This window comes from Pygoscelis adeliae, unplaced genomic scaffold (assembly GCF_000699105.1).
Source record: "Pygoscelis adeliae isolate BGI_AS28 unplaced genomic scaffold, ASM69910v1 Scaffold71, whole genome shotgun sequence".
Classification (NCBI taxonomy): Eukaryota; Metazoa; Chordata; class Aves; order Sphenisciformes; family Spheniscidae; genus Pygoscelis; species Pygoscelis adeliae.
The window spans coordinates 7,399,084-7,414,978 of NW_008824356.1; the positions used below are offsets into that span (position 1 = coordinate 7,399,084).

At 39.5% G+C, this 15,895-nt stretch overlaps 1 protein-coding gene across 1 annotated transcript in view; it reads left to right on the forward strand.

Moving 5' to 3' along the window:
* Positions 1-15,895, forward strand: part of NRXN3 (neurexin 3) — a 1,016,594-nt gene that overhangs the window by 404,406 nt on the left and 596,293 nt on the right. The window contains exon 12 of the mRNA XM_009319413.1: positions 13,612-13,731. Within this exon, the coding sequence (XP_009317688.1) occupies positions 13,612-13,731 (120 nt within the window). The remainder of the gene's footprint in view (positions 1-13,611; positions 13,732-15,895) is intronic.

The following is a 15,895-nucleotide window of genomic DNA, read 5'->3' on the forward strand; positions in this document are numbered from 1 at the left end:
GCTCCCTCGCCACGGAGGGAGTTTCGGTAAAGGCATGGCTTGTGAGTGCGGAAACAGGGTGTCGGTTAGACCTAGGCAGTAAGACATCATGGGGCTAGCCTGCGTCAGTTTGAATAATAACGTATGAATTGGTCAGAAGGCACTGGGCTGGGGCTCCTGCTTGTTCGGGAGCGGTGGTGGTTGTGGTTTAAAGAGGAGCTAGGTAGGCTTGGTTTCAAACTTGTTTCCTTCTCTTCATCTTCCTTCCCTTTCACCTTTTGGTATGGGCTAGATGGGTGGCAGGGAAGATGTCAAAATCGTTACTCTCCTCTAGACACTGAAGTGCTTTGCTAGCCCGTGTCACCAGTGAGGAAACCGGAGAGAATTAGACATTAAGACTCGAGCTGTGAGAAGAGCATGCAGATCTGAAGCACACAGACTAGTATTTTTCTAAGCGTTCTTCCATGTTTAAAGTTCCTTTTAACCAGGGATAAACGCCAGGCTGTTGACTGGGGAAAATTTCTCAACCCTCTGTTTCATGCAGGCCATCCAGCTCCTCAGACGGCTGGTTGGAAATGCTGTACTTGATATAAGGTCACAAACCAGTGAGAGGGAGTAGTTCAGGAACCAGAATCTAAAGCATTCGTTACCAATGCAGGTTAACAAAATAAAATAAAAAAAAGGCCAACCAACCTTTGGCCTGTGGTCCTGCAGTGTGTTACACGGTGTTTTATTTTAGAAGACCCTAGTGATATCAGGCTAATATGACGCTAGCAGATGAGAGTATTTATTTCTATAAAAACCTGACTTTTGAAGAACCAGTACTTTCAAGATTTGGGAACAGGGGCCTTCTGAAGTCTAATTCTCATTCTCAAGCCCATAGCCAGGCTTGGCTATTGCCTTGAATAATCAGTCAAATCCTTACTTCCCCACATAATTGATGTTCTCAGCAGTGGAATGAGCTAAGTGATGGCATTTATTTTTCCTGACTGATTCTGCAATGGGATTGCAAATCTCAATGAATCATCCTAAGGTACCTTATTCTTTTTCATTTAAAAACAAAATGCCCCCCACCCCCCCAAACAGAAACCCTTCTTGAGAGGAGTGCTTACTGCCCTTGAAATCAAGGGAACTGTAAAGAGCATAAGACTTTTGCCCTGTATAGTAGACTCAATCATCTGTATCCTGGCCCTGTTAGCACTCTGGTGCTATGTCATAGGAATCCATTTTCCTCAACTGATTGACACTCAGGACTTGGTGATCTCTTCTAGTTACTGTGATGTTTATCTTGCGCTGATTCTAGAATCTATAGATCCACATTTTAAAGAGAATCTGCAAATATTCTGCTGCTGTGGTAGTTTTTAAATAGCATATTTGCTGATGGTATGGACTGTATAAATGTTAGTGGTGTTACAGTATTTGTTCAGCATAGGATCTCAATGCTTTCTAAATATGCGTGGATTAATTCTCACAGTGCTCTTGTGAACGATATAAGTGAGAGAGAAATATTGGTTTGCCCAATATTGCAACACACCAGCTGTTCACCGGCTAGAAATAAAGGCATTGTTGGGAAAAATACAGGAGGAGAGGTGTGTATAATCTACTCATCCCTGTAACAACGACTGCCTCCACTAACAGACAACTGGAGAAGGAAATGAAGAGGCTGTAGCGGTTTTGTGTTGTTTTTCTGTGTGTGCCTTCTAAAAGGCAATACAGAAGTAAAGTTTTCTCAGAGCAAAAGGATGTCTTTCCAAACTTGCAATGGAAAACAAAGTATGCTTGTCACTAAGCTTTCAACAGGAAATGAAACTGCTAGAGATGTTTGTGACCAGCTTATGCCATTAATCAAATTCTACTGCTTTTACAACTTAGCCAGAGGCCAACATATACTATTGCTTGATAGTCAAACAACCTTATAACTTAAATGTCTCTGGAACAGCTTGAACTAACATGTTATCCCAATACAACTAGATTATTTTTTTTTCTTTAGAAACTTTACCATTCTGGTCACTACTACTTTAAGTGTGGTGCATAAAAATTGATAACCCTTGAAACCAAGATGGCTGATGAACATGCCCAGGCATCAGTTGACTTGGGAGCTATAAAGGCACCACTTACCTTCTTTGTGCTTAATGCATTATTTGTACTCTGACGTTGCTGTCAGAGCTCTGGTCTTTTTAAAGTGAGCATTAACTTCTCTGTGTTGGGCAAGAAAAGGAGACCCCCAAACACTAGTAGTACCTTTCCTGAAATAAGTCTACTTCCTGGTGGGAAGAGATCTGCTGGCTTTCTGTTTTCCTTTCTCCTGATCTGTGGCTCTTCTAGGATGATTCCTTCCAATTAATCCCTAGTGTAATCCTATCTAATTTTAGTGATACTAGAATTACACATGGATGTTGTATGAAATGTACAGCTTTTGTATGGTATGAAGGTATACTATGAAATTGAGTGACTCAGGAGGTATGGATGAGAAAAGGGATGGCATCAGTTTGGATAATGGACACTGTTTGTCATTGGGAGCTCTGGGAGCAGAGAGGTGTGGATTTGTTTAAAGCCATGTGTGCTTAGCTTTATGATTCTTTCCCCTTCTTCTCCCAGGGCATTTTTTCCTTTACACGCTCCTTAGCTGATGTGAAAGCTGTGTCTTTAAAATCTGAATTTCAAAGGAGTTCTCAATATTTGCCTCAGATGTCATCTTTATCTGTAAATCCTCAACTATCCTTCAGTCTGCACTGTTGATCCCTCAGCTTTCCAGAAGCAGGTGATCTGTCCTTGATAGCTCTTTAAGCTAAATAAGGAGTCTCTTGCATGTAGGTCTACATTCCACTTGTCATCCTTCTCATCTGGGTTTCTCGGTTCAGGTAAAAGGAACCAGTGTGTGCTACCAGTAGACTGGAGATTGGTGGTGTCTGTAAAGCATCTGAGGAGGATTTTCATCAGTGGATACGGATCTTGTTGCTATGACTCAGATGGGTTTCTGCTAGCAGGGTCCCCGTTCTTGTGGGAGTATGCAAAAGAACTGCTGAGAACCCTTCTTTCAAAATAGAAGGGTTAAGTGGCATTAAACAAATTACTTGCAGCTAGACTTCTAACCAGCTTCTTGGCTGCTGGATGTGTCTTAATTTTTAAAGTTAGAAGTCAGTGCAGATCTGGCTTCCAAATTCCAATCAGGTTTTATCCAGTTTGGCAAAGTTTGCTAAAGGGAAAGGAAAACACTTGTTCAAGAGGGGACCAAGCTTTTGTGATGCTTTGGGCAACGCTACTTTGTCTCAGTTTCTGCCTCATAAAATGTGGTCAGCAGTATTCCCCAACCTTATTTTGAGGATGCATTAACACTGTAGTGTCCTAGAAAAATGAGGAATTCTGTAAATGCTAAGATATAAATGAAAGGCTTAGAGGATGGCAACCAAAAAGAAGGGTTTAACTTACAGCTCGAGAAGAGAAAGGACAAGGGGGTATTTGGAGAGACTGTCCTATGTCTATAGCCCTTGTATAGGTCAATTCAGAAAAACTTTCCCATAAAGTGTTTTTACTGGGTCATACTTGTTATCTGGTACGTAACCTGGGAATGTATAGTTAGTACTGAAATGTGGCTTACCTTAAATAGGTAAAATACACACTAATGCTTTATCTATCAAATATCAGGAGGAATTTCAGTTAGTATAGTATCATCTGTGTTGCCATGTGGCCACTATCTTGTGCTAACCATTCCTATTTAAGGAACAGGAGAATAGTCAATGACTCTTCAAAAAGTAATAGCAGCTAAGGTCTATTCTATTTCATGTGAAAGACACCTCTTTGAGATGGTTAAGTTTCTAAATGCCTTTAACATTAAACACTCCAGTCTGCACTACTGATCCCTCAGCTTTCCAAAAGCATTTGATCCTTCCTCAATAGCTCCTTAAGCAAAGTAAAGAGACTCTTGCATGTAGGTCCAAGTACCACTTACCATCTTTCCCACCAGAGTTTCTCAGTTCAGGCAAAGGGGACCAATGTGCATTACCAGTTACACACACAGCTTACCAGTAAAATCTGAAACCACAAGGTCTCCACTTGCAAATTTTGGTTGCTGTTTGTATTTGTTAATAGTATGATTTATATGCATCTAATGTTCTCCCTTCCAGTACATGTGGGGCTCTCGGTAGACTTATAAATACTGGCTAATATGCAATGGAGAATTTAAAAACTACTCAGCTGGCACCATAGATTGAAAAGAGAGTGGCACACTTCAGAATGAAGATAGTATTGTAAAAAGAGAACTAAACCTCAAGAGTGTATGAGGTGTTTTGCAACCCCTGCAGAAGACTGGAATCCTGCTGGTTTTGTAATCATAGTTGGACATAATTTCTGTGATGCTGACTGTTTTGCTCTTAGAAGGAGGTTGAAGCTAGTTCATGTAATAGTCCTAGCAACCATGGAGATAACTCTGTGTGCATTTGTAACGCCTCAGGCACTGAGGTGCCACAGGGAAAGCTACCTTAAATGAGAAAAAAATTTAGGTCTTCTGAATGTGTGATGCTGCTGGTCTTTGCCCTTGGTATCTGAATAAAGTAGTGTTGGTAGCAGGACTGTCTTCTGTTCTTACACTGTGCTGTTAGTGAGGACCATGCAGTGTGTCCTAAACAACTTTTTTTTTTTTTTTTTTAAATGCAATATTTGGGACTGAGGCTTCAAAGATCTGAGTTTTTCCTCTGATTCAACTGTCTGTTCAACTGTCAAATGTGTCTTTGGGGAGAGAAGTCCCTTTCTTTGTCATTGCTTTCTGTGTTCTGAAAGAGTGGGACAAAGACGCTATCCTGTTGTTAGAAAGTGGTTTCTGATCCTTTCCTGGAAGACGTATATCTACAATTACTGTAAGGCACTATATTGCCACATCTAAACTGATTTGTCTTGCTTTCTGGTCTCCTTGCTTTTCAGACTTAGATGAGAAGTAGCTGCTATTAAAAAAAAAAAAAAAAGGCACAAAAAAACCTCTACAACAATAATGATAATTCCAAAAGTCAAATAATTCCTTCCAATGAAGTAATAGAGGCAATTAGAGCATGAGAAGGCTCACCAAATGGGATGATACAGGCTTCTCCAGCCATCTCTAATGTAGTTCCGTACTAACATAACAGAAGCAAAGAGCTTTTGGAGGTACTTGGATTAGACACACATACCCCTGATTCGTGTCTCTTCCCCTCTGAGATAAGTAGATTGAATCTCGTCCAGGCAGTAAGCAGTCAAATTATATCATTGCCATTATATGCATGCCTGCGTGATACATGATACGGCTCACTCCAGTTGTGTCAGGCTCATTTCCAGCATCTTTTTCTCGCTATCATTATGATTAATCCACTTGTTTTGTAGCATTTATGGTGAGATTTGAAACTAAACAGGAAGAGAAACTCCAATTGTCTTACTGTTGGTAGCACAGTCTATGTATGTCTCAAGTAAGATACGTTGATGGGATTAGCGGGAAGGTGTTTGTTTTTGGTACCTGTACTATTATATCTACCCAGGAATAAACAGAAGAATTAAATCTCTAGCTTTGTCACACCTGCATCTTGCTTTGATTAGCACTGCATCACTGGAAAACTAATAAAATGTAAAGCTGTCTTAAAGGATCTCTTTACCTCTTTATTACTGTTGTGGTCTGCAAAAGGCTGTGTGTGCATAATTGTTGTAGTAGTTGGTTTAAAATTCTGTACTATGGTAAAACTCTGTTTTGCATGTTTCTTGAGCCATAGACTCATTTCTTGGGTGGAAACCTGCATCCATTAAATGAATATACCTGAAGTGAACAGGTGCTTGCTATTAAGAGGGCAAATCTGGGTTGAAGTTCTAGAGTTATTTTATTCATCACTGAGGTGTAGTAATCTTCAAAGCAAAAATATATTAGCAGGTGAAACTCTGGAAAGCAACACTTTGAGTAATGTAATTCCTTTGTCCTTGTATAAAACTGTCTAAGCAGCAGCTTTAGTGAATGTGGTTCTTTCCCTCTAGTGGCTGCTCTCTGTAGTCCCTATAATAGAAGCTGCTCCTGTCATTGCCTTGCTGCCTAGCTTATGCTAATAGTTCTCTTGAGCTTTGCTTTCTGAAAATCTGGTGTGTACAAATATTTCCTTAGGCAAATTGTAAATGAGTCACAATATAGCAGCTTCTGAGTTCTTTATACCTATGCTGAAGCTTTTGTTGCCCTGATCTGTTAGGAACAGAAGTATATGGTGTTCTGGCCAATGTGAAGTGTTTCATGTGACAGCCCAACCTAAAAACAAAGGTAGAGCCAGTCTGACGGAAATCACTTTGAAGCTAATTTAGTTAAACTGTTGTAAATCTTAATTTTAAAGGCGTGAATACTTGATTTTTTTTTTTCATACTTCCATGTCCTTTTTTGACCTCCCTGATGGTTGTGAATATAAAATAAAATCCCTTTCCTTAAAAGTGGAAATAGCTCCCTCAATAAAAATGGGAAACCATCTATTACCATTAAAAATGAATAATACCTTGAATGCGTAATAAAAAACTTCATTTTATTTTTAAACACTGAAAATTTTTTTGTTTAGCTTGCAGCTGAAACATTTTGAATGTTTTCTAAGAATAAAATTTTCTTCAGAAGAACTGAAACATTCTTTCACTGAAACTGTAATCTCCTATTTAAAGACTTCTAGGGGAGATAATTTTCTGCTAACAAATGTTTTCCTGATGTCTGTTGTACTGTAGAGATACACAGTAGTTATGTAGTCGCTAAAAGTGTTAAAATTCAGCAGCAGTAAAATTGAGGCAAACAAAGAGAATAACCCACTGCCCTTGATGGAAAAACCTAGACACAAGCGCAATTTGTGCCAGGTGTGACCTGTACCATATATGTAATCAAATCGTCTCCTTTTTCGTTCTTAAACACAAATTATATTCACATCAAATAAAAAACACACAACATAATTTCTGCACTAAGTCTTGTTTAAGAGCCTTATGAACAAGCTGCAATCATGTTGAATGCTGCCTGAATCCATATTGAGTCTTACTACAGCCATTGGCCCAGGGCGTCTGTAAATGAAAGCAACAGTCATTCAATACGGTGCTACATGTATTTACAGCAAAAGCAAAGAACAATTTTTTTTTTAAATAAGGGCTTTTTTTTTTGTAAAGGCATTTTGAAATAGATTGTATCCAAATAGTTAAATGCAGCTAAACTTATTTTTCATCAAGTTTATAGGGAGATTGGAGTATGTTTCTGAGAGAACTAGTAGGGTGGTCTTGATACTTTTTAATTTATTTGCTGAGTTAATTCCATGCACTTAATTAGTTTGGCTGTTGGGATTCTTATTTGCACTTGTGAGGCTAATTGATTCAGTGGGTATTTAAAAGATTTTGTATATGCACTTTTTATTGCTGTACGAATGTAAATAATTAAACTTTGCTTCTGGGTGGGCTGGTATAAATCACGCTCAACTTTATCAATTTTTCAGTGAAGCCACTCTGTAAAGCTGTAAACAAATTTTCTGTAAACCCTGCTAAAAGCATTTGTTTCTTAAGTGTATGTTATGTTTTGTTTAACGTGGGGTAGTACATGGAGGTGCTCCTGTTCCTTGAGGAAATGGAAAGGTTGGTGCAGGTAAGGTCCCCAATGAAGGTATTGACTCTCTGTAGGGAAGTGCAACTGCTTTATTCCTAGTTGGCAGCTAACGTTTTCTTGAAAAGTTAAAATCTTGAAAAGGATTCTAAAACCTGTATATGAGCAAAACAAGTGTATACGTCTGTGAATGTGTGGATTTGACTGGGATATCTACATAAACGTCTGCAATGTACTGAGTCTGGGGTTGCCAGTTGTTTCCTAGCAATTAACAATGCTCCTGGAGTTGGACAGTGGATCCTGGTGAAGAAAAAGACCTTCCTAAAACACTTTGTCCATACTAGTGCTGCCTGAAAATACCCAACAAAATTTACACTACTGACATATTCAACCAAGACCAAAAGATATTGAAGGCTTTCAGAGCAGTTGCCAGCTCTGTTTTTGAGCCATGCTTGTGTTTTGATATTTGCCCTATCCTTTGTAGGAACTCGCTACATATCAGGAAGCCATAAAGGTGTGTGAATAATGGCAGCATCTTTGTCCTTAAACCCGTTTCTTCTCCCTTCCCCCTCCTCCCCTGCGTTGTTCAAACCTGCCTGTAGAAATGGTGGCTGAGTATCTTTGGACCTAGAATATCTTCTGCCTGTCTTTTGAAAAGGCAATATATGGAAAAGAGAATTATGTGTTTAATATAACAGCTACATAAAATATCTGCCATATTGCATAACTATGCAAAATTATTTCATGTATATTACTAAACATATAGTCTGTATATATAAGACAACTATATTCCAAAGCACTATTAATATCATTGGGGATGAGAAACAGGTGGGGCATTGGCTTCATAAGCTCACTCCTCTGTGCCACACTGTTGGGGCTACAACGAAGAATCCCACTCTGCGGTTGTACTAGTCACATCTAAATGTTTTTTAGGGAATTGCTGAATAATGTCTAAGTAGGGTGGATCAGTTTCTTGTAAGCTTTGAGAGAATCTGTCCAGCTTGTCTCGTGATTCATTCTCATGTTTCGCAAATCTGTGCGCACACGTCTTTCACAGTGAATCACAACTTCTCTAGTCATTTTGTAAAAGTGTAAGTAAAAACAGCCAACCAAAACACCCTCCCCCCCCCCACACACACACACAAAAAAAGGGGCAAAGAACATTCCCCTTCCCAGCGCCTCCCTGCCTTGGGGTGCTGTTTGCGTTCCTGAGGGATTTTGCCCTTTATAAAACAGACACAAGCACCTTGCCACTGAATAAAGCTGAGATGGCAGCTGAGCATTTTAATTAAAAAGAAAAAAGCAGATAAAACCTTTTTATTGTTACTGAGGATCTTCTCTAAAAAGCATTAGTATATGACTGTAGAATTATTTATCGTTGTAATTGTAATGAGGAAGAGCCTTTTCCATTCTCATCAATCTGGCAATGTCGTTTCTGGTCATCTCTTCTGCTGTTCTGTAGACTTGAATGTTTGACCTCTTCTGTAATGTTGGATAAGATATGCAATAATGAAGATAGCCTGGTTTCATGAAGGTAGTTTTAATCATATAAATGGATCAGATAATGACAGCCTACACCAAGGGTAAAAGCACACTTTTTGATCCACCTGTGAGGAACTGATGAGGGGATTAACCCTTTTTCTCCTTTGCCTTTCATAGGAGGGGAATTCTGTGTGCTGTTGACAACTGAGGGTGGATAACGGCTGGTGTTTTCGGAGCTATTAACTGCATCCCTCTGACCAGTTGTTTGTTCTAAATGAGCGAGTTCTTGGGGGCCAGATTGAAAGCAACTTGGCATTTTCAGAAGGCATGAACTACTTTGTGATTCTTTATACTTTGGCATGTCTATTCTTGGCACCTTTATGTAGTCTGTCTGGGCCAAGCAGCAGCAGCAGTGCACCTTTGATTATACAGATAATGATTCCGACATCTAGGCAGAGTGGATGGAGTTTTTCCATGTCTGAAAGCATATACTAGTTGTTTTTTATGAACAGTATGCACACAAGTTTTGAGTAGGTGTCAAAGGATTAATGAGAGCATGAGGAGTCGCCGCTGCAGCTGAATCAAGTAATGTTTGCGCAGGAAGCCTGAACAGCAGCTTGACTAATGTCCAGAATGTGGGGATGCCCAAGAGAGATATTTTTGTTTCTGATTAAGTAGTGTTTGCCACTGCAAAGCACCAAAGGAATACGTACTATCTGCCTCATTTGAGTTTGAAAATGAGAGGTAGTGATCAATTCTGTATGATACACAGTTCCTTAGGGGACATTAAGAAGGGGGATGGAATGACCAAGAAGGCCAGAGTCACCTACAGGAGTCATGCTCTGGCAGCTTAACTACTAAGTTATTGCTACAGTAGAAACTTCCTTATTCTTTTTCCTATTATGTTGTCTTTTACTCTTCTCACTCATAAAAAATAAATAAATTGCAAAAATTACCTAATGCCCAACTGCCATCTCATCAAAAGTATTATAAATAGTGTTTCCAGGCATCCAGTTTGTAACACTGCTGCAAGAGTTCCTTGTCTTTTATCACAAAAAACTGTCGCACAAAGGGAAGATATAAATCTTTGACTTTTTTCTCTATCCAGCTAACCTTCTGCTTTGCTTCCTCCTACATCTGGATTATCATAGTTGAAGGGTGATGTAGGTGCAGATAGCTTGAAAGCAGGGGAGAAAAACCCCAAACCTACAAAACAAAAACCCCACCAATTTTGGTCTAAACACTTGGTTTTGTGTGTTTAGCTGCAAGACCATAGGAATGCCTTACTACGTAGGAGATGGTACTTAGGGAGAGCATTATCCTTCTGCTACATGTGCCCCATTTCCTTTCTGTTCTCCCCATCCTCTGCAACTGTTGGATTAGGAATCTTCCAAGTTGTCTTTTAAAAATTGATCACACATAAATGTCTACATAGTAACAGCACATGTAGTAATCATGCTCAATGAAATGAAGTTTAGCATCCGGATGTGGGAGTCCCTTTATACACAGTTCCCGGAACCACTTGGAATTCAGTGGGAGCTCACACAAGGAGCAGCAATTCAACTGACAGTGTACAAATGAAAAACGGGGGCACAGTTTTGCTGCTTTTCAGGTCAACCCACCTGCTGCGTAAATGTCTTGAAAGCATTTGAAAAGAAAACAGTTTAAATAGAGTAAAATAATGTTTGTTTAACACTTTTTTTTAAAACTCAAATATGTCTGGTTTGAAAAACTTCTGTGAATGCTCTTGAGCGTGCTCATGTATTAAATTTTTCTGTGTGGTGTTACTTGGGTAACCCTACCAAAAGAAGCCAATGCCCCTTGTTGCATACAAAATGGAGGTTTGTGAGTGAACAAAAATATTAAAAACTCCTAATTTTTTTCTACTGATAAGATATTAAATTGGCTGATCGAGACATGGATTTAGATAACATGGAATAATTTGCATCCACAGTACTTAATATTTAAATTTATTAGCCCAAACTATTAACCAGTTGCTTCTAAATAGCAATCTCAGTTGTAGACAACCTTATTCATTTGGAAAAAGAAGCTGGAAAGCTGAAACTTTCTACTCATTTATTTGTGAATTGGTTAAGCTACATTTTCTGAGAATCTCGTCGGATAACTTCTGTTGGTGTCACAGTTTTGTTTTGGAAGTGTTACGCTAGGCATCAAGGTAGCAATGACAAGCCAAACCAGCTTGTTTTGGCTAACCCCTATTTTGTCAGAATAGGGTTGAAAAATGGGAACTAGAAGGTCAGCAACTTTGAGTTACTCAACCATGTTGAACACAGAGGTGCTGCATAGAAAGTGTATTGTCAGCTGAGCAAAGTTAGCACACCTGACTGTTTCTCTTGGCTGAGCCCTCTATAGGTCTAGACCTGTGGAAAAGGTTTTTTTTTAAAAAGTATTTGCTGCCTGCCCCCACCCCTCCATGCTTTCAGGTGGCATTATAAAAACACACTGGTCCAAATGAACTCCTTTTATCTTCCTACCTGGGAAGTGGCTGTGTGGAACTATAGTAGCTGATGCAGTATATTTTGATGTAGGCAATAATTTTGCTGGCCATCCAGAGACATCGTTTTGTGATATGTGCTCTGGGATAAAATGTACTCACTCACTGACGTAAATCTAGCATAACTTTCTTGGAGTCTATTAAATAGAGTTTTGCTTGTCTGGTTCTAAAGAACTTAAGCTTTCTGGCCATGATCTAGCTGCCTTGTACAGCTGGATTTACATTTGTGGTACAGTGTGACTTTGGCACATGGGTGAGGAACTGCAGAGGTTACAGGTTTCTCCTGTTAAGGAGATATTCTCTGTAACTGCAATATATGACTCCCCATCCTTTTAATCCAAGAATGACTGTTATTTTTCAGGGCACTGTAGAAAAACATTTTTTCCTCTTGCTCTATGGCAAAATTGGCTCACAATGGGCTTTATTTGAAGGGGTATTAAACTCCTTTTTTAGTAATGTGAACTGCATGATGCTTTAAGGAGAATACAGAATATTCATTTTGCTTTGGTCTCCTTCCATAGGATTCCCCTACTGCATGTTATATCCTAGCTGAATGAGGCACCACCTTCTTTGGCCATATCCCTCCCCTCAGTAAGAAGCAGTTACAGTCATGTTGCTAATTAGGCAGTGTGCATACTGTGGACTACGTAAAGTCCCTGGATATTTTTCCTACCCCTTCCTTCAATTTTGTCTCACTATGGAGTATGCTACTCTTACTTGTTAGTCCGCACCATGACACAGATCGAAGTGGGTGCATCCCCTTGTGCAGAGTTTTGCTTGAAAATGTGTACAACACTTTATTCTGTGTTACATAACTAGTCCATTGAAAACTGGTCAAAAGAAATGCTGTTCATGGGCTATCTGAATAAAAAGATTGATTTGCCTGTGTTGAACAAACATAGAGAAATAATCTGCATATCTGACACTGGTTTTACCAGTGCAGTAACCTGAGCTGTAGCAGTGCCTCTTGTTGTCCCTGTCCTGTCTCTTTTAGTATGTTCAATGTGTCTTTCTTGCGTTCCCCTTTTGCCAGTTTGGGCAATGGGCCCAGACCTGATGTGCAACAAGTTCTGCTGTCCTCATTCTGCATTTCTCTGATATACCTGTGTCAAAAAACACCTTAGCGTGCTGTACTGAAATGAGCATAGATGCCTTTAATTTAGCCCACACCATTATTCAATTTCACTTACCATTTGACAGAAGTGAGGTGTTCCAGTCCTGTAATCTGAACAGTCAATATTTTAAGTAATGGTCTGTCAGCTGTGGTGGGTGAGCAGCAAAACTGAACAAATATGGGTGGCACTAATGCTGTTTTCCCAGGAGCATTGTTTGCAAGGGCAACTGTGGTTTTACCTTTTGGAGAAGAAAGGGCTCTTCTTTCCCTTTTGACCTGTAATTCAGGGGGCGAAGTGAGCACCTTATAGCCAGGCTGCTTTGCCAAAGAACCTTAGAGCAATCAGCCAGGTTGGTGATGGTTGTCTTTCTGTGGTTTTAAATTTTTAAAAAAATATATTTTTTGGGGGGGTAGGGTTTGAGGTTTTGTGGGGGTTTTTTGTGTGGATTTTTCTTTTTTTTTTTTTTTTTTGAGACTGAAAGACTGAAACCATCCTGGTGTTCGATACCTAAGTGTTGAAAGACCAGTGTGATTAACTTTGAAAAGAATCCCAAGCACCTTGGTGCTGTTGTAAATCCAGATTCTTAGGAGAGCAATATTCTGCTGTAATGGCTCCCCTCTAGAGACATTTCTGTCACCAGCTTGTTTTTCTAATACTGCAGTGCCCTGTACAATGTGACATTTGGAAATGAATACCATAGCACAAGAGAGATTTCTACCTCTTTTTTAAATGCATGTGACCTCTGGGCTCTGTGGAAGAAGGCACTTCACTGAGTGGAAGGGCTTGTGACCCTGACTTCCCTCTGAGCTGGGAAGGTGTAGGTGTGAGGGTTGATTACAGGTCATAATACACCTACACAATCTACTAGTCTGTATCACACCAGGTTGATTTTGGTGACTTTTCCCATTGAGCAAATACTAAACTAATAGGGGTCTGGCTTTAACTGTCATACCTATCACCATCCCCAGGCAAGGGACCTGAAACTCTTTATGCTGGGCAGAAACTCAATGACAACGAGTGGCACACTGTCCGGGTAGTTCGGCGAGGAAAGAGCCTCAAGCTGATGGTGGATGATGATGTTGCTGAGGGTAAGTGTGATGTAAGAGTATTTTTTGTCATTATCTTAATATCTCTGTTCACAGTCTCTTCTTAGCTGTTACACCGATGCTCCCTGTTCTTGTGTGTGTCTCTTCCCCCCACGCACCCCCCGCCCCCTTCCTGTTAACTTCTTTTATATTTAGTGTTACTATGTTGAAAATTAATGTTCAGTTCCAAAAGACTAACTGTTCTTAGCCAGCACCAGAAACTTCTGTGACAACTAGGATGGTAATGAAATGTGGGATTAGGGGACAGATGAACTTGCACATACCCAAGAATGTAGAGGTGCTAAGCAGCACTTTCTCTTGTGCCAGGCTCTGTTTGGGGTACACTGTGAGTATACCTCACTCCTGAGCTGCAAATGTGGCGGTTTCCAATGCTGTAGAATCAAAACCAAGGTTCTCTAAACCTTCCCTCTGCACAAACTTTTCCTTGATGGTAAACCTGCATTTGATAGATGTGTTAGAGAATATGGATTTCTGCCTCTGCTGGTTTTGTGTTGTTTTGTTTGTTTTTTTTTTTAAATTCTTGTGCTCTCGTGGCTCAGAGCCATCCAGAAGAAAAAACAAATAGAGCAATTTGTTCCCAACTTCGTTTTAGAGGTTGGGGAGGACCCTAGCTCACCAGAGTATAACATATCATATAATGTATAGTGTGTCGGTCTTTTTTTTTTTTTTCTTTTTCCTCTTTTTTTCCCTTTCCAGCATTTCCTGACAGCTCTTTGAGTTTCTGCTTCTTTCTGTAGAGAAATGTAGTTGAAGGGGGGAAGAAAAGATCAATCACTCAGGAAAGCTGGTGTCTCCCAAGCTATGAGATTTGCATTGAAGTGATCAAGGTACTTTTAGATTGATCTCTTTTTTCATTACAAAATTTTAGAGGTGATACTTTTCTGGTCCATTTCCCCACAGCTGCAAGAGCCAGAAACTTCTTTTTCTTTTTTTTTTTTTTTTTTTTTTTGAAGGTCTAAAATTCTCATAGCTGTATATAACTGTAGGAATTGGTTTTTTGAGGAAAACACCAGCAGTTTGAAGGCTGGTAATAGAGTCACAAAGAACGGTAACCCTGGATGCAGCGCTGATATGGGTATGTTCGTTTAGTTGTGACCCGTGCTGTTTCACCAAATGCTGATGTCCTCTCTTCTGAGTAGCTTCTACTCAGAAGGCAACTGGAAGGAACAGCTGCCATAGGCAGTGCCAGAATGCCATATCCTATCTCTGTAAAAAGTTCTTTTCTACTGTGTGAATGCAATTAATTCTAAGTAATGTGGTAATTAGATTATTTGGAAAGCCATGAGTTGGTATTTTGAAATAAGCCCAAAGAAGTGGCTTTGCAGGAAGATGACTTGATATATGTTTTCACTCTGAAGTAAATATATACTGTGCTATATAGGCTGAAAATTTGCAAGAGAGAATCAGAAGCATATGAAAGAAGAATCTTTCCCTCTCCTTGTTGGAATTGGCGGAGGCTTAGTCAACATTAGCTTGTAGGAAAATGAAATTTTATTTAAGAGGGAACTTTCTGAATTAGTAAAACATGCTGGTAAACATTTCATCCTGTGTACTTCTGCATTTAAGAACAAGTCTTCTGGATATGCTTTTTTAGCAAGCACCATAAGGTGGCACTCTCTGCGTTACCAACTCAATCCCCAAAAAGCCATCTGTATTTTTTTGACATCTCTTTTTCATGTAACTGAGTTTATAAATAATAATGATACAATTCTATACTAAAATAGGATGTGCATATGTACACGTATATGAATTACATAATTAAAGATGCATTACAGTTAAAAATATCTGTTACAAGAATGCCATCATGGCAAAGTCAAAAGTCAGAAAAGCCAGAGTTAAGATTTTCTGTGCAGTCTGCATCCCACTTCCTTGGGCAGATGATATATAGTCTTCAATGATGTGGTCGCATAGATTTCCCCCCCCGCCCCGGATTCTTGCTGTCTTTAGGCATAGATCAGAAGTCTAAATTGAGCCCCCAGTAAAAACAAACAGCCTGTTTGATTGCTGCCTTCTTTCTTATTGCTTGTTTGGAACAATGCATGCCAACTAAACTTTGCTTTAAATATAGAGCTGTTGTTTTTCCCTTTTTTTTTGTGTGTTGTGTGCTACTCATCAATATGCTTATACAGAACTAAGAAGCTGTAAC